Here is an 18,273-nt window from a genome sequence, read left to right on the forward strand (position 1 = left end):
CATTGACAGTTTTCAGTGTAGGACCATTTACTGACTGTTTGTATTTCTGTGTAGATGATGGTTTGTTAATTCATTCATTCATACATTCATTGTCTGTAACCCTTATCCAATTCAGGGTCACGGTGGGTCCGGAGCCAACACGGATTCAACCTGGGCACAAGTCAGGACCACATCCTGGAGGGGCTACACACTCTCACACATACACTCACACCTATGGACACTTTTGAGTCACCAATCCACCTACCAAAGTGTGTTTTTAAATTGTGGGGGGAAACGCAGACACAGAGAGAACACACCACACTCCTCAGAGACCGTGCCGTCTAACTAAAAGCAAGAGTCTGTTAAATATGTGATGTGCATTTTCAACGTGTTCCCATCGGTCATGTGTTGTTTTCGGTGTTGCTGTTGTTATTGCTGTTACCTCGCTGGACAGAACAGATGAAATAGTCTTTAATGGTGGCCGTGTATTTATTGATAGATACCATCTTTTTTACACAACTGTTGGACAGCAACAGCTTGTCTGGAGATTTAATGCCTCCACTTAAAGTTTAAACCTACAAGATTGATCTTGCCTTTCAGAGCCACCCGGCAGCTGGATTATTGATGGCTCTCTGTGGAGTTGGCGATGTTCAGAGGATAATTAGAATGGGTAGAGATGGGAGGCTCCTTTAAGAGCCTGTCAGTAATGTAAGCACCATATGTAAGACACACAAATGCTGCTCTCGGGGAATACAGTGTTGAAGGACTGAGGGCAGTGTGAGCCTCACATGGTGAAACCATGCACTGGCAGGATGTACCAGGACAGGGTTGACTCCTCAGTGGTGCAGTTAGAGCATAAAAAACACGCTTATGAAAAAAAAAAAAACAGTTGTGCACGTATGCAGCAAATTTATTTTTGAACATATGCGTTAATTAAAAAGAACCAAACGCAACCCCTGAGGAGGTAACAGAGCAGAAGGTAAGGTACATATTGGAGTTATCAAACGTCACATTAATGTTACCTTACCTCCAAAACATCACTGGCTATCATTGGCTGGACTTAGATGTGGTTTTGGATGAGTGTTTAAATTCATGTGACCTTATGTATGCTTAACACACTGTGCAAAATTCAGAGACCACCACCTATGTAATTAATTTCAAGTCCACTCCCCCCACACACACACACACTTTTTTGGGATGAACAAAACTAGCAAAACAACTAGCAAACCGTATTTGTTGACTGTAATATTCTCTGTATATTTTCTGCTTTTTCTTGATGCTGAAAAATGTATCTTGCCAGAAAATTAAACTGAAAAGTTTGGTCTCACCTTATTAAGTGTTTATTGTTAATAATAATAGCAATAGTAGTGTCGCAGTCACACAGCTCCAGGGACCTGGAGGTTGTGGGTTCAAGTCCCACTCTGGGTGACTGTCTGTGAGGAGTGTGGTGTGTTCTCCCTGTGTCTGTGTGGGTTTCCTCCGGGTGACTGTCTGTGAGGAGTGTGGTGTGTTCTCCCTGTGTCTGCGTGGGTTTCCTCCGGGTGACTGTCTGTGAGGAGTGTGGTGTGTTCTCCCTGTGTCTGTGTGGGTTTCCTCCGGGTGACTGTCTGTGAGGAGTGAGGTGTGTTCTCTCTGTGTCTGTGTGGGTTTCCTCTGGGTGCTCCGGTTTCCGCCTACAATCCAAAAACACACGTTGGTAGTCCACATAGGTGGATTGGTGACTCCAAAGTCTCCGTAGGTGTGTGTGTTGCCCTGTGAAGGACTGGCGCCTCCTCCAGGGTGTATTCCTGCCTTGCGCCCAATGATTCCAGGTAGACTCTGGATCCACCGCAAGCCTGAATTGGATAAGCGCTTACAGATAATGAATGAATGAATGAAAACATAATACATAGGTAACTTATGATGTTTTACCGGAAATACTTGGCTTTGCTTCGACAGTGGCGATATACAAAGGTATGAGATGAAGTTCAAAGAGTTCAAAGAGAGTTTATTGTCATTTGCACAATAAGGAACAGGTTCCGTGTACAATAAAATTCTTTCTTTGATCCTCACCAAGAATGCCAAATGGAAGAAAAAATACAACGAATAACTAGATAACTAAAAAAGTGCAAAGTTCACTGAGATACATACATAAGTGAACGGTAAAGTGAACTAAAGTGCTAAAACACCCATGATTCCGGGTCCGGGCCAAAAAAAAATGTGCAGATAAAATTGTACTGATATACAGCTCATGAAGTTTTCAGGGAATACTGATGTAACGTGTGAAGTACAGTAACAATTCCCAAACAGTGTGAATGCTGATTTCGTTTCTTTGTTGTCCAGGTTAATCAGGAGAATGTGGTCAAAGTGGGCCACAAACAGGTGGTCAACATGATCCGACACGGGGGAAATCACCTCATCATCAAAGTGGTGACTGTCAGCAGGAACCTCGACCCTGACGATAAATCTCGAAAGAAAGGTAAACCCGTTATTTTCAGTTTTGAACACGGAGATCATTTAACCTTAACTATTAATACACTCGCAATAACTCCACATTAAATCCATTGCTTCTCCATAATGCTTAATGTAATACAATTAATCTGCAGTGCTACTAACACGGTTATAATAAGTGTTTTCAGAGATAACCACTGAGTTTATAAGATAGTTCTTTGTTCAGCAATGTCCAGATTTGGCATTTCTTGAGGTATCTATTGTGCATTACGCTTTATTCATTACAGCTTACAGGGGTTGGACAATGAAACTGAAACACCTGTCATTTTAGTGTGGGAGGTTTCATGGCTAAATTGGAGCAGCCTGGTGTCCAATCTTCACTATTTCCACATTGCACCAGTAAGATCACATGCATCCAATGGTTCAAACATTGTATCCTGAAGGCGGTGCCGTGTATCAGGACGACAATGCACCAATACACACAGCAAGACTGGTGACAGATTGGTTTGATGAACATGAAAGTGAAGGTGAACATCTCCCATGGCCTGCACAGTCACCAGATCTAAATATTATTGATCCACTTTGGGGTGTTTTGGAGGAGCGAGTCAGGAAACGTTTTCCTCCACCAGCATCACGTAGTGACCTGGCCACTATCCTGCAAGAAGAATGGCTTACAATCCCTCTGTCCACTGTGCAGGACTTGTATATGTCATTCCCAAGACAAATTGACGCTGTATTGGCCGCAAAAGGAGGCCCTACACCGTAATAATAAATGATTGTGGTCTAAAACCAGGTGTTTCACTTCCATTGTCCAACCCCTGTAACTGCAGCATTTAAGGTGGAATGGACTGTTCTATTAAGACGTGTAGAGATAAATGGGTCTACTCTACCATTAAGCTACTTCCACTCTTACAAAACTGGGCCCCTGTCTTTTTGAATGAGAGTTCAAAACTCAAACTAAATGTGCGGTAATGTTTCAAAAACATGTTTGAAATCATACTAAAAATCAGATCGAATTTGCATGAATCATTTGTAGCTTTTGGCACAGTCAACACTCACCACCCCCATGACCTCCCACCCCCCAAACCAGTGGATAACCCCAGTATGAATGGGGTTCAACCAACCCCACAAGTCTCTCGACACCAGAACTTGGAAATCAGTTCTGCCAGTTATACACCAACAAGGATAACAGTTCATTATTCTTGGTAAATTACTTGCATAACAAGATCATAACAAAGTTATGTTTATTGTGAGCTGTTTACAACTAATGACAGAATAATTAGTGGATTTTTAACGTGCCTCCTGTTGGCCATTAATATAGTTCGTCATCAGTTAAGCTTTGTGAATAAGCCACACAGACCTGAATAATATGGGTTTTGCTGAACAAAGAACAAAGACCTAATAAATCCCAAAATATTTTCCTTAAAATGAAAGTGATAACAACAGTTTGTTTGTTTCTCTCTTCACACAAAGGCACACAATCCTTTTACATTCGACGTTGGCAGCCATTAAAGTGTAAGTGCCTCTGTGGAACAGAGAATGCAAGCTCATGGCTAAGCTAAGTGCTTTATTTGCTCTGTATTTGCGGCTGTAGCTCCTCCACCACCCAGGAGAGCTCCTTCCACTGCTCTCTCCACACGCTCCAAATCCATGACCTCAGAACTGGAAGACTTAGGTAAGAACTGTACACCAACATAGCATTTTTAAAATAAATACTGTACAGCAGAGGCATGCGTTCTCCTAATGTTCCTTCTGAACTTTTCAGTAGGCTCTCAGTAGGGAGTTTGTCTCTTTTACACTGGAGTAGCAGCCTCTAATCCTCTAGGAAGGCTTACTTTAGCCCAGCAGCCCAGTTTAGACCCAAAATATGGCACTGGGCATGGTGACTTTTATATATTCATTCATTCATTCATTCATTCATTGTCTATAACCGCTTATCCATCAGGGTGGCGGTGGATCCGGAGCCTAGCCGGAATCACAAGGCAGGAACACACCCTGGAGGGGGCGCCATTTGCCATTTTTGGGATTTATCATTTCTGTATTGGTCTCTTACTCTCTGAGCAATACATAGATGATTTTTTCTCTCCAGTGAAGACTTTAAAAGCTTTTTCTTTTTCTGTGCAAGATTTCTGGATTCTGAAATGCCCTGCATGACCTGATCTTTTTGATTTGTTTGTTTTATCCACAAATTTTGATTACACTTCTGCCCCATTATTAGTGGTGTGTACACACACACACACACATTTATGTACTATGTTATTACTGATTAATGGGAGAATTTCATAGATATTCAAACATACATCTTCCCATCAGTGGGTTTGTGTGAATGCCTTTTAGTTTTTATTGATGTTAACTGCTCTGTTTTTGTTGTTGTTTCCTTTCACTTTGGCTGAAAAAGTTGATAAAGGTATGAAGTTCTTCTTTCTCTTATCACCTGGCATGCTCCTTTCTTGGTAATGTGTGTGTGTGTGTGTGTGTGTGTGTGAGTCAGAGAATTAAGTTGTTTATGGTTTTTGAGTCTATATTTGTTCCTGTCGGCCCTGTTTATCCGGATTTGTCTGTGTTGTCTTGCTGGGTCTCATGATCGCTTGTTTAGAAGAGGATCCTGTGCTGCGATCAATGCTGTGTTGCCATCAGAAGAGAGCACTGTATTTATATCAGGATAGCTCTCCCATTTCACCTGAACAGATCCAGGCTGAAAGGATGTGTACTGTGAGTTTTATTAATCTGTGGCACCAGCAGTTATTTTTTATGAGCCTAATTATCACTGATTAGTCAAAGCTGTGGAACAGAGTCGTCACTGATTAATCACAACCAAGGCAGTCAGAGTTATGTTTAAAATAATATCTTCAAACAATTATCGTTTAAAATGGGGGTTTAGAATGAACTGCAATGTTCAAGGTAAAGAATCAATTGTTTTAAACATCCATATTTAGCTACATCTTGAGTTTGCCTGGCAGTAACATAACATATTTTTAAACATTGTACAGCGTGGGCCATTTATATGGATACACCTTAATAAAATGGAAATAGTTGGTGATATTAACTTCCTGTTTGTGGCACATTGTTTTATGGGGGGGGGCTTTTCAAGATGGGTGGAGACCATGGTGGCCGTTTTGGATCCTGCATTACACAGCAATGACAATATAGTTATTAATAAAGTAACTGATTTAAAGTTACAGATTACATTATTTCCATTATTAATGGAATTAATAGCCACACGAATAAATGAATAAGTTACGTAATTGCTATAAAAATGTAAAAAAGTATTAGGTGATATGTTCCCCTCTGTTGTTTCTCTGTCAGTCCCGTCTTGGTTCTCCTTGTCTAGACCACACTGTTGCATGGAGGTGCTGTTTTACTGGTGTGCTAACTGTGATATGGCATTACATTTTACCCAGGTCAATGCCATGGGGAGGAACACAGAGTGCTTTCCTCTGCTTTGATTTCCCCTTCTTTTATGTAAATGATGTTTGAATATTCATTCGTGAATAAAGCTGAGTATTCTTTTATGTTAAAGCCACTTTGAGGAAAAAGAAGGGTGAGTTTCAATGGCCATGTTTCATTAAATACGCTCACACACACACATAATTTAGCCTGTTTTGAGTGCATTATGATGTACATGAAATGCTATTTTATTATTAAATGCAAGCATAATATTGATATGTTTTCTCATATCAGATGTTCTGACTTCTCGTTGGAACAAAAGAGCCAATCACAGTCAATGAAGATATACAAGAAATGTTAGTTAAGTAAAAGCCTGCAGACCTGAACCTTTCAAGCCACATCATTCAAGTGCAATGTGAAAATACATTATGTGCTTTTATTAAAAAGGATTACAAGAAGATGCAAGCTCCACGTATTTACCCGCTCTATCGGCCTCGGGCATGATCGTGGTTTCCTCTCATATCAGATCTGAGTTGTTATAGACTTAAAGATGGACATTTTAGAGGCTTTTATCCCTGGTTAGCACTAGCCTGTGCTAGCTTCCTAGCTAGCTGTTCTTATGGCTTCCTGAGATGGAGTGTTGTCATGGAAATAATGCTGCATATGTCTAATATAGCAGCATTCCACCTGCAAAATGTAATGCCATATTTTCAGTGCAAAGCTCCTGGCACTTGTTCTAACACCCGTGTGTCAGGACGGCCGAGCAAAAAAAGATTTGAGAGACTCACGAGCTGAATAGACACTTCAGCATCTGTACTCGTCACTAGCATAGCAGCAGGCAACCTGATTTCAAGTTTGAATTCTGTAGATTTAAGCTTAACATGCTTGTGCTACATATAAAAGCACTGTTTGAAACTGTGCTTCATTAAAGAGGTCAATACTGTGGAATATTAATAGGAAAAGCAAATATTGAAGTTTCAAAATGTCGCACAGACGTCCCTGATTATACAAATTATACAATGAAAATTGGTCGTTTTTATTTCTCCTTTTTGTGATGTCACCAAAATGATTTCAGTTCATAGCTGTCCAAAGGATTTTTATTTTCATCGTTTAATTTGATTTATTTTTTAGCCTTGTCCTTTTTTAGCCTTATCAATGCAAATTAAACGTTAATGCAATTTTTGAGATAGCTTTTGTTGTTTATTTGTTGTTTCATTTTTCTTTGTTTTGTTTTTGGGGGGTTTTTTTTGGACAGTGGTTAAGTTTTCACTGTAAATTTCACAAATGATTCCACAATTAGGTTTGAAGCCACTGGTTTTGAGACGTCATGTAAAACATCACAAGTGATTAGGAGTGTTTCAGCCAGGACTGCTTTACTGACTGAAGCACAGGACACAGGTTCATGCTGTAAATTTACATTGTGGTCTTAAAAGTGTAACAGAAGGATCATGTTCAGTTAAGGGCAACACACACACACATTCACTCACACACACACACCTAGGGACACTTTTGAGTCGCCAATCCACCTACCAATGTGTGTTTTTGGACTGTGGGAGGAAACCAGAGCACCCGGAGGAAACCCACGCAGACACAGGGAGAACACACCACACTCCTCACAGACAGTCACCTGGAGGAAACCCACATAGACACAGGGAGAACACACCACACTCCTCACAGACAGTCACCCGGAGGAAACCCACACAGACACAGAGAGAACACACCACACTCCTCACAGACAGTCACCCGGAGGAAACCCACGCAGACACAGGGAGAACACACCACACTCCTCACAGACAGTCACCCGGAGCGGGAATAGAACACACAACCTCCAGGCCCCTGGAGCTGTGTGACCGCGACGCTACCTGCTGCGCCACCATGCCGCCCTATTATGATCATGCTAATATGAATTATGATGCATAACCCTATGAATATAGCGTAAGAGCTCTTTAATCAAGCACAAGTTCAGAATTAGAAAGATGTTCTTTGAAAACAAGTTGCAGACAAACTCCAGCTTTTAGTGCCTCACTGTGGTGTATGTTCAGCTGTGTGTTGAATTTTAAACAGAGACATTTGCAGAGTGGTCACTTTTGACATGTTTCTGCTAAAATCAGCCTTTTTTTTGCTTCTGAGGAATAAAGGGATTTGAATCCTGAATATTTTGGTTTGTGATGCTAAGAAAAAAACCAAAGGATGTGTGCGTGTGTGCGTGCATGTGTGTGTGTGTGTGTTTGGGGCTAACCAGATAAAGTCTTAACCCATGTGATCACAGCAGATCAGACACTGAACTTCCCTTTCCTCCGCTCCTGTGTAGATGATCAGCTTTCAGATATTGCGGCTCTGAAGAAGAGGATTGTTTTTCAAGTCACACTAAGTAATCATTTCCCATGCATGGGAGCTGTCTGACAATAAATGCTAACGCTAGCATGTTGCACAGTGGCCGCTGAGAAACAGAGCTGCTCTAGCAGGATTCCCATGGAATCAGGAAGAGCTTGCACGGCTTTGAACTTGACCAATGTCAATGTACCTATTTCTGTCTCCTCTCTCTCTCTCTCTCTTGCTTGGTTTGATTCTTTTCATTCTGTAGATCCTGTGAGAGGATAATGGCTTGATTTTGATACTTCTGTTCCGCTGTAGCTTCCTGAAGCCTAAAATAAAGATGTTATTGTCTTGCAGACAAAGTGGAGGAGGTCGTACCTCCCCAGAAGCCCGTGTGGGACAGCTCGAACGTGGATGTGAGGGTGGCGGCCGTCAAACCCCGGCCCACCAGCAGGTGCTTCGCTGTGGCCCCAGAAATGAATGTAAGCATGACCTTGGAGCCCATAATAATATTCAGTACCACTTTTCTTTATAAGCTGCATTCATAGGGCTAAATATTCAGGTTATTATAATCCACCTACACCTTCCAGAGTGTGCCCCTGCCTACCCAGCACTACCCAGATCAGGAAGAAGCACTTGCAGTAAATGAATGAATAAAGGTTAATAATATTCCCCTGATTATTACTTGATGCTCAGTGTTGGAATAAGTGTTTATAAATGTTTATGAAGGGTTATGTAGGTATAATGCAGCCTTATGAAACTTCCCCATTACTCTATTTGCTCTTTAAAATAGTGACTGTAGAGTTGTTGAATGAAATATAGTCAGAGATACAGAGACTAAATGAGAGAAACGTTGTTTTTTAGTTTTTTATTTTGTTATTAAAAAGAAAACCAAGTCATCGAAACACTCAGATCTGTTTTAACCCACTGCAGAGTTTGAAGTCCTTTACCTACACCTTATACATGAATCTGTGTGGTTGTGCAGTCCCTGTGCAATAGCCAGGACGTATCAGTGGACTCCCCGCCAGTCACAGGAAGTCCTAAAGGCCCTTACCTGGGTGTACCAAAGGGAACCATGCGCCGGCAGACGTCTATAGGTAAGTTTTATATTCTACCAACATGGCTGCATTTTCATCATTCTCGTTTACGTTAAATATTGGAGACCCATGATTCTCAAGCGGTTGCATTTTGCCTTTTATTACCTGTGATACGGTTGCTGTTGGACTGATGATCTTCCTGTTCTCCCACTGCAGGGGTGACAGAAGAAGAAAAGCAGTTTCTCACTCCTCCCATGCTGAAATTTACAAGAAGCTTATCAATGCCTGATTCATCAGAGGACATTCCTCCACCACCAGCCATCTCCCCTCCATCTCCACCTCACAACAGTGCCCCTGCTCCTGCCGGGCGCGGTTACGGCACAATCCGGCCAGGTTTTACTGCCCAAAGTCCTGCTGCAAACAGCACCCCCTCAGATAGAGGAGGGGACTCTAGCCTGGGTTCAGGCTGGAGGGAACAGGGTATGTATTACAGGGAAAGCCCTGAACAGTACGACTCTGAGGGCTGCAACAGCCCAACCGCCCAGCAGAGCCTTCACATGCGCCGGGCCCAGATCCCTGAGAACCCGTACTCGGACGTTGGCAAAATGGGTCACTCTGCTCTGTTTGTGCCAAACAAGCCCGCGCGGAGAAAGGGCATGCTGGTGAAGCAGTCCAATGTGGAGGACAGTCCGGAGAAAACCTGCTCCATCCCCATCCCGACCATCATCATCAAAGAACCTTCGACCAGCAGCAGCGGGAAGAGCAGCCAAGGCAGCAGTATGGAGATCGAGACGAGTACACCAGAGCACACGGGCCAACTTCGCCCGGAGGACGGCCTTAACACAAGCAGCCCATTTACAACTGCGATGGTCTCCAGCTCAGCCAGGGAGAAGAGGCTGGAGGTGCACAGGAACTCGCCGTCTTTCAGATCCACGGACGCTGGTGATGAGGATGTGACTCCAACCCCTGCTCCACGTTTGAGACATTCCAAATCCATTGACGAGGGCATGTTCAGCAGTGACGAACGTTTGCGCAGGCTCATGGCGCCACCTTCGTCCCTGCTGAGCATCCCACGAGGAGGTGGCAACATCACCGACTTCAATAGTCCAGAGCCCACAATGGTACGGGAACTTCTCAACACTCGTACGGGACACAGTCCCATCAGCCTGCCGACTCACAAGACTTATAGCTCAGGAAGCGGAAGCTATGTCCACCCTGTTACTGGGAAACCTCTGGACCCTAATTCCCCATTAGCCTTAGCACTAGCCGCCAGAGACCGTGCCATGAGGGAGCAGTCACAGCCTCTGCCACTCAAGAGTGACCCATCCAAGTTAGACCTCAACAAGCCACTCTTCATCGACACAAAGCTGCGGCCCAACGTGGACGTCAGCTTCTCCAGTACTGCCACCATGGGCCGGCCGCGGGGAGGCCTGCGGAGACAGATGACTGAATCCAAGTACGAGACAGAGTCCAAGTACCAACTGGACCTGGGGAAGCCTGAGAAGAGGGTGGAAGAGAAGAAGAACATGCTGATTGACATTGTGGACACCTCACAACAAAAGTCAGCAGGACTTTTGATGGTCCATACCACAGATGGAACCAAGTCAGAAGAGAACAGTCATTCAGAGGGGGAGAGAGATGAGGACGCCTGTCCGGACAGCACCCCTGGAGAACTCCGTGACCCCAATCAACCAGCACCTGCTAACCCCCCACCCAGCAAGCCTCCGCAGGGAAAGACCATCATCACCGTCAGCTCTGTGGATGAACCCGTCAAACTTCCTTTTGGTATCCCTCCACCTCCTCTGGCCTCTGTCGATATTGATGAGGAATTTGTGTTTGGTGAACCGCTGCCTCCCCCTTTAGAGTTTGCCAACAGTTTTGATATCCCCGAAGATCAGGCAGGGGCAATCTCCGAGCTGCTGAAACAGAAAGCCAATGGTGTGAGGAGACCTTCCCTTGGTCCCTATTACCCCCATTTAACCGCAAGCAACTCTGAGATCAAGAGACCCACAGTCCTCACCAACTGCACACCTCCTAGCTTCCCCACAGGGCCTCTTGAACCCTACGAGCCCATTATCGACTCAGGCATTGAGGTAGACAGCCGGAGCAGCGGAGACCCCCAACTGGAGACCACCAGCACGGTCTCCACTGTGTCCAGCATCTCCACGTTATCGTCGGAAGGAGGCGAGACCCTGGACACTTGTACCGTCTATGCAGATGGACAGGCCTTTCTGGTGGACAGGGCGCAGGTCCTGTCCAAGCCGAAGGCTAAGCACGCCGTCAACAAGAGCAATGCACTTTACAAGGACGCCTTGAACGAGGAGAGCATGGGCTCATTTAGGGTGCCCTCCTCGGTCCCACCACCGCCCCCAGGAACTGCCCCACCAGAGCCTCTGAAAACCCCAACACAAAGAACCTCAAAGCTCTGGGGTGAACCTCTGGATCTGAAAAACCCCCACTGCCCAGAGGCCAAACCCCAGGGGTTGTCCGAAATGAACTCGGTTCTGCAACACGTCAACAAGGACAAAGCACCAAAGCCAGGGGAAGCGTTAGACTCTCCCACAGGATGCAGAACTCATTTTGGAACTAGGTATGTTCACTCCACCTGCAGCAGCACCAGCAGCACTCGCCCCAGTAACACAGACATTCATTTAGCCACCCAGATTAGTGTGTGAGTGTGCGCTTTTGTGTGCATGCGTGTGGGTCCTCTGCCCGTGACAGAAAGAGTTGCCTAGCAACCTAATAATGAGAGCAGCCTTGAGGACGAGATGAGCAGCGTCAGTGTGATGAACACAGACTGAACCATAGCACAGAGAGGTGTGTGTGTGCATGTGTTTGTTTGATTCAGAACATTACCCATTTATTACTAGTCATCATATCATATACAAACTGCCCCCATGAGGCCTTTGAAGAGCCCCCTTTTACCCGACATTATCAGCTTCCTACCGATGACAAAGGCACAAGGGTCTCGGATTCTCACGCAGATCTCCACCATGTCGGTCCATCGTAGTGATATTGGTCTTAAAAACGTCATGGCTTGAAGTGTGTGTTTGAGGTTGGGGTCGGTTCCTATATTGGGCATATCTCCTCGAAGCAGATGCACTGCTGCTGCCTCCTACTGCAGACCTCTCTAAGAGCAGAGCTTCATTTATTATGAAGTGCTTTGGTTATTTACAGAGCACAGAACTGACCCTGAAATGCCCTGACAGTTCAGGCGCTTGGGTGTTGTTTATGGAACGTGGCAAATGGAGGGATGTGAGGTGTCCTTTTGTGTGAACTAAGGATTTTTGTGGCTGAAAGTCAGTGAATATACACTGTAAAAAATTGCTGTAAATTTACAGCGAGTCTGCTACAGTATTTTATTGTAAATCACAGTATTTACAGTAAATTATTGTATTATTCAATTACAGTAATAAGCTGTAAATTTGAAATACAGTAGTGTTCATAAAAATACCGTAAATGTCTGGGAACTCTGCTGCCAGTATTTGACTGTAGAATTTACAAGAAATTTTGTACAGTGTGTGCTGGTAATAGCCCTCACTATTACATGCTTAGCACAGGGTTATTTGTGACGTCTTGGTGTCGAGTGAAACGTAACAGTTTATCCACCATCTTGTTTAACTGTAAAAGCTTATCGGTTGTAGTTCGACAGGTATGTATTGTTCACACCACGTATTACAACGTGAATGGAGGCTTTCGCCACCTTGTCATGCTGTAGCACGGGCAGGATGAAAATGATGATGCTATTAAAAGACTTTGCTGTGCAGTGTTGTTATCTGCAGAGTTAGCACCATGTGAAATACCCTCAGGTGGCTCTTTGGAAACCATGAATGTTTCCCGTAAGACAGGAAGAACAGGGTATTACACAGTGTCCCTCTATGCACACAGTTACCTCTCTAGATTGGATTTCTGGGCTTTATGAAGTAGCTGTAGATATGATATTTATCATATCATATACAAAACACTGTGTCTTCTAAAAGAAAATGAAAAATCACATTAAATACTTGACTAACGCTGGATGCACGTTCTGCAAGCACTTCATCGTTTTCAGCGTCACAGTGGGAACAAACCAAGGAGAGACACATCCTTGACAGGACCCCCGTCCATCATCGGGTTTCCCACATTTCACTCACACTGTGGACAATATCACACACACATTCCTTTTAAAAGGAAAAGATTTCTTTTAAAAAAGAAAAGTAGATTGTTGACAAACTACAAAAGGCAGGTCAGAAATAGTAATATTACGAGCACCTCCTTGTTTCTGTGCTCAGTGTCCTTTTTCTCAGCTTCACTTACCGTACAGGAGCATGTTGTAGTTCGACAATTACACACCGTTGTTAATCTGTTGCTCTGCATACATTTCAGCCTATTTTTCATTGATCAGGACCACCCAAGGACCAGGTATGATTTGGGTGGTGGATCATTCTCGGTGACACTGACGTGATGATATGAGTGGATCAGACACAGCAGTGCTGCTGGAGTGGAACTGAGAGAATGGACAGTGAGTGTAGAAACAGAGATAGTTTTGTATCTGTATTTCTGAAATTCAAATTCAAATAATGTTATACACTAAGCGTCTATCTATATTTGGACACCTTGTGGAAACGGATTTTCTTTGAGACGAGTTGTTCCAACATCTAAAGGCTTTACAGGAGACTTGCTGCATCAAAGTAGAGCTCTTAGCTGAAGGTGAAATGTTGATGAGACGTTTTGGACGTATACTGGCTCTCTGCAGAACTTTCTTGCTGTGCTTTTGCTGACCACGTCTCTGTCTGTCTCTCTCTGTCTCACTGTTTCTGCTGACTCCTTTGCTCCTGATTTCTGTCTCTCATACATGCTGTGCTTTTTATTTTTTTAACTCACTGTGCTCTGTCTGACTTCACCTTTTCAGCATCTCTCTCCCTCTGCCTTTTCACCATTTCTCTTTCCATCTCTGTTTCCTTTGATTCATTCTCTATTTGTCCAGTTCTCTCCATGTTTCACTGCTGTTATTCCTCCACTTTTCCAGGTTCTTCACCATTTCTTATTCCCTCTCTCTCTCTCTCTGTCTGTGATTCTCACCCTACCGCTCTCTGTTTACAGAAATTCGGATGCCCTGTCGTCCCTCGTCTCAGGTTCCCAGCAGAATGCTGGCGTCTCCTTCGGTGGCCCGAATGTGCCTGCGTCCCCATCGCCATGCCGACAGTCAGAGAGCTTGCCTTCATCCCCGCATCCGTCACACCCCCCTCAGCTGCCACCCCAACACCCCCATCAGCACTCCGCTCACCCTCGAGCCCCAAGCCCCATCATGTCTCCCCCGGACTCGGGGCTGAGCTGCGCCTCGTCTTCGTCCTCGCTTCCGGCCTCGGCCGCATCAGCCGCCTCGCCCACGCTGACGGACGTTTTCGGGCTGCCCACTCCGCCCCTCAGCCTGGGAACCGGGGGCCGGAGCCGCTCGCCCTCGCCCCTCACGCTCATCCAGACCACCTCCAACAAGCCCTTCGCCGCCAAGCCCGTGCTGGCCTGGAGCAAGCAGGATGTGGCCGACTGGCTGGAGAGCCTCAACCTCGCAGAGCACAGGGACGCCTTCATGGACAACGACATCGAGGGCAGTCATCTGCCCAGCCTGCAAAAGCAGGACCTCATCGACCTCGGAGTGACCCGTGTCGGACACAGGATGAACATCGAGCGTGCGCTCAAGCTGCTCCTGGACAGATGAGACAGGCCCTCAGCCTTCACCTTGTTTTTCACAAACCTTTTTTTGGCTTTTGGTTTTGGTCTTTTTCTTTTCTCCCACTTATTTCAATAATACAGCAGTAAGAGTTTGAGCCCCAGGTCAAACTGACACACGTTCTCAATTTTTCAAAGAAGGATTCTCTATTAAATTCAAGCCAAACTCCTCCACACATATAAACCTACAATATTTTATAAAATAAATACATATAATAGTAATATATATATATATATAATACTCTAATGTTTGCTCAGTCTGTTGAATTCAGCCAACACCCATTAATCAAGTGGAAGTGTGTTCTCTGTGGAAGAATTATTTTTCACAGAAAGAAAGTCGTTTGACCGGGTGTGCCCAAACTTTTGCACCCCTTCCCCCTCCTCTCATTGACTGCGGTGGATCTTTTTCTTTTTTTTCCCATGAAAGGGACGTCCTGGAGAAAAAATACTGTTTTTGAGACACAGCGCAAAGACAAGCACAAAAAAAAATAAAAATCCCCCGACCACTGACGGGACACAATAAAGCCAACACACACACACACACTGGAGCTGACCACTCTCTTTCTCTTTGGCTTTTACTTTCAGGCCTGAAGTGAATGAACTGAAAACCAGCAGAGCTGGATGACCATTTTCTATCTTTGCTAAGACGACTGACTATCCAGAGAATTATTTCTTCAGGAAAAAGGGAAGGTCTGTGTATCAGCTGCCTATGAATTATTGTGCTTATTTTTGGTTAATTTTTTGGGTTTGTTTTTCCTTCTACACGTCCAGGCAGGAAATAGATCTGTAAGACGAAGTGTGGTTTGATGCAGACGTTGTTCCTCAGTTCACGTGGCTCACGGTCCTCGGACCAGGCCTCTTCTCTGTGTGTGTGTTCACCCGACTCTGCCAACGTTCACGTCCTCGTCTTTGGTTACGGTATAAACTTAGATCTGAATGGATGAACAACACAAAACAATCATGAGGCTTTCTGAAGTGTCGTTTCTACTAATATTTAGTGTCTTCCACATTGTGAGGAGGTCTAATGGCGTTGCTGCCAATCCGTCCGGTTCCTGAACTCCTACCAGACTGCTCTTTTTTTTCCTCTTGTATTTTTAGACCTTTTTCTTTGTGCCACAGGATTGTGTTCTCAGTAGCACACTAGCTCCACAAATACTTGGGCAAGAGTGGGTAATGAAGTCAGGTGAGGTTTGGTGCATTGCATTATGGCTGAAAGAAGTCGTAGAGATGCCCTTAATACTTTAATGTCCAAACGTGACAGCAAACACACAATCTGCTGACGGCACACATTTATTGTGAGCCATTCGGATTCATATTATTGTTTTATTAATTATTATTGCCCACTCAGATTCATGATCTGGGCATTTATTATGAAGGGAAGACTAGGACATTACACAGAACCTCCACAAACTATACATATCACTGTCTCAAATTGTAAAATGGTCGATTGTTTACTTGATGTTTTAGAGCTTGTGAATGTGTGTGTGTGAGTGTGAGTGAGTTTGAGTGAAAGAGAGAGAGGGAAGGAGAGGTTATTCTTCTGTACGTTGCTTTATGTAAACTGTAGGTCATCTTCCCTGAAGCATGTTTGAAGGCGTACTCACCCTGCTGTGCTGCTTTGTATTCTTTCTTATTCCTCACTGTGTTTGTGTTGAATGCGCCCTTTGACCCTTATCCACTTGCAAGGAAAGTCGTTTGTTTGTTTGTTTATTTATTTATTTACCAACGTGGCCAAATCAAGCTTGAACATTTGCTAATTATCGTCGTAATTTTCTATAACTTACGAAAACAGCTTATTATTTGACGACACTTAATCATTGTTGAATTAGCTTTTGTTCTTTTGTCTTAACACAACACTTACGTTTTGTCTTTGTATCTAGCGTTCAACCATGATTCCGTTCTTTTCGTATCATAGCTATCGTAGCCAGCAGCTTCGTGCGTTCCATCTTTTGTTGGGAGTACTGTGGTTATGCTTGAACTGAGGGGGAAAAGACATAGTAACAAACACGAATGTGAAAGGATGGGTTGAAAACACCCAGACAAGTGTTCGGTGTAAGTATGCATTGAAGACGTTCGCTTATCTCTACCTTAGAGGAGTTAGAGCTATCAATCATCTCTATATTATTATCTTATTTTAGGAAACAGCACAGTATTTTAAAGATTTATAGAGATATTTGAGATTTTTATGACATTTAACTGATCTGTGGTGTGCCAAAACAATTTATGTGGTATCAGTTAAGAAGCAATACACACTCTTCAAGGAAACTGTTTGGTCTTTTATTTCTGCCGGTATTTCCACGTACAGTATCAATGAAATAAATTTATATATAGGTCTCGGTGAAATAGAGAATATTAAAATATTGAGATAATGGCTGTCACCTGCTTCTTTTAGCTCCTGTAATTAAAAAAATGAAGTTAAAATTTAGTTCACGTGTGGTGTGCATAATTTCCAAAACACAATGTTGTAAAAGTTGTACGCGCAAAGCCACTGACACCTGAGCCCTGCGCGAAGGTATGACCCCACTTTATTTATTCCCAAATGAAATGAAATGTAGTGATGCGTCCGAAACTCACTGAGGTTCTCAGCAGGACTTCTCCAATTAGACTTGGATATTATACATAGACATATCTCTCACACTCCGTGTGAACAATGAATTCACTTGATCTATGTTGCTGTAATTTTGTGCTACAAATCCTTTTATTTATTTTAGAGTAAATTATTAAGGTCCAGGAGAGAAGTTTATGTGACTGCACTTTTCCTCTAAATCCTCAATACTCATGTATGGAAAAAAACCAAAACTCACAGGAAGAAATAAATATGATCTTACACAAACTGGTGTCCAATTTTATGCAGCTTTTCTTTCCTAAGGAGGAGCTACTAAACCTAACAGCCAAAGCCTTAAAAGGCATCCTGTATCTGGATGCTGCTGGATACTCATTTTAAAAACCAAGGGTTAGTAATCAGAATGTGTTTGAATGTTATGTCTAATCCCGAGGAAGTAGAGCACACGTGATCGGATCTGTAATCTGTAAACACAATGCAGTTCGTCAGCCTCCTGTGCTTGCAGCAACAAAGGATTTTTACAGCCTGTGGTTTTACCAGCGCTTAAAATCACTGTAAATATAGAGTGGGACTTTACCTGTTACAGTTTTTCTTGTTTTTTATGTTTACGCACATTTACTCATACTTTCAGAACTCTGCACACATACACTGGGCAAAACCCCTCAATTCTCCTGCAAAGTGAAATTTCAAATTCAAAACAATGTTATCTCTTCCCAAAATGATTTTTTTTTTTCTGATGACACTCGTATGAACATGTGAGTGTGGTGTGTTCTTCCTGTGTCTACATGGGTTTCCTCGGGGTGACTGTCTGTGAGGAGTGTGGTGTGTTCTCCTTGTGTCTGTGTGGGTTTC

General features: G+C 43.7%; 1 protein-coding gene across 1 annotated transcript in view; it reads left to right on the forward strand.

Moving 5' to 3' along the window:
* The window catches only part of shank2b (SH3 and multiple ankyrin repeat domains 2b), a 168,749-nt gene extending 151,092 nt beyond the window's left edge, over positions 1-17,657 (forward strand). Inside the window, exons 18-25 of the mRNA XM_066649888.1 lie at positions 2,302-2,437; positions 4,004-4,084; positions 4,808-4,816; positions 5,930-5,950; positions 8,470-8,594; positions 9,098-9,209; positions 9,366-11,739; positions 14,232-17,657. Coding sequence (XP_066505985.1) covers positions 2,302-2,437; positions 4,004-4,084; positions 4,808-4,816; positions 5,930-5,950; positions 8,470-8,594; positions 9,098-9,209; positions 9,366-11,739; positions 14,232-14,847 — 3,474 coding nt within the window. The 3' untranslated portion in view covers positions 14,848-17,657. The remainder of the gene's footprint in view (positions 1-2,301; positions 2,438-4,003; positions 4,085-4,807; positions 4,817-5,929; positions 5,951-8,469; positions 8,595-9,097; positions 9,210-9,365; positions 11,740-14,231) is intronic.
* The last annotated feature ends 616 nt before the right edge of the window (positions 17,658-18,273 follow it).

The sequence above is a fragment of the Hoplias malabaricus genome, chromosome 17 (assembly GCF_029633855.1).
Source record: "Hoplias malabaricus isolate fHopMal1 chromosome 17, fHopMal1.hap1, whole genome shotgun sequence".
Lineage (NCBI taxonomy): Eukaryota > Metazoa > Chordata > Actinopteri > Characiformes > Erythrinidae > Hoplias > Hoplias malabaricus.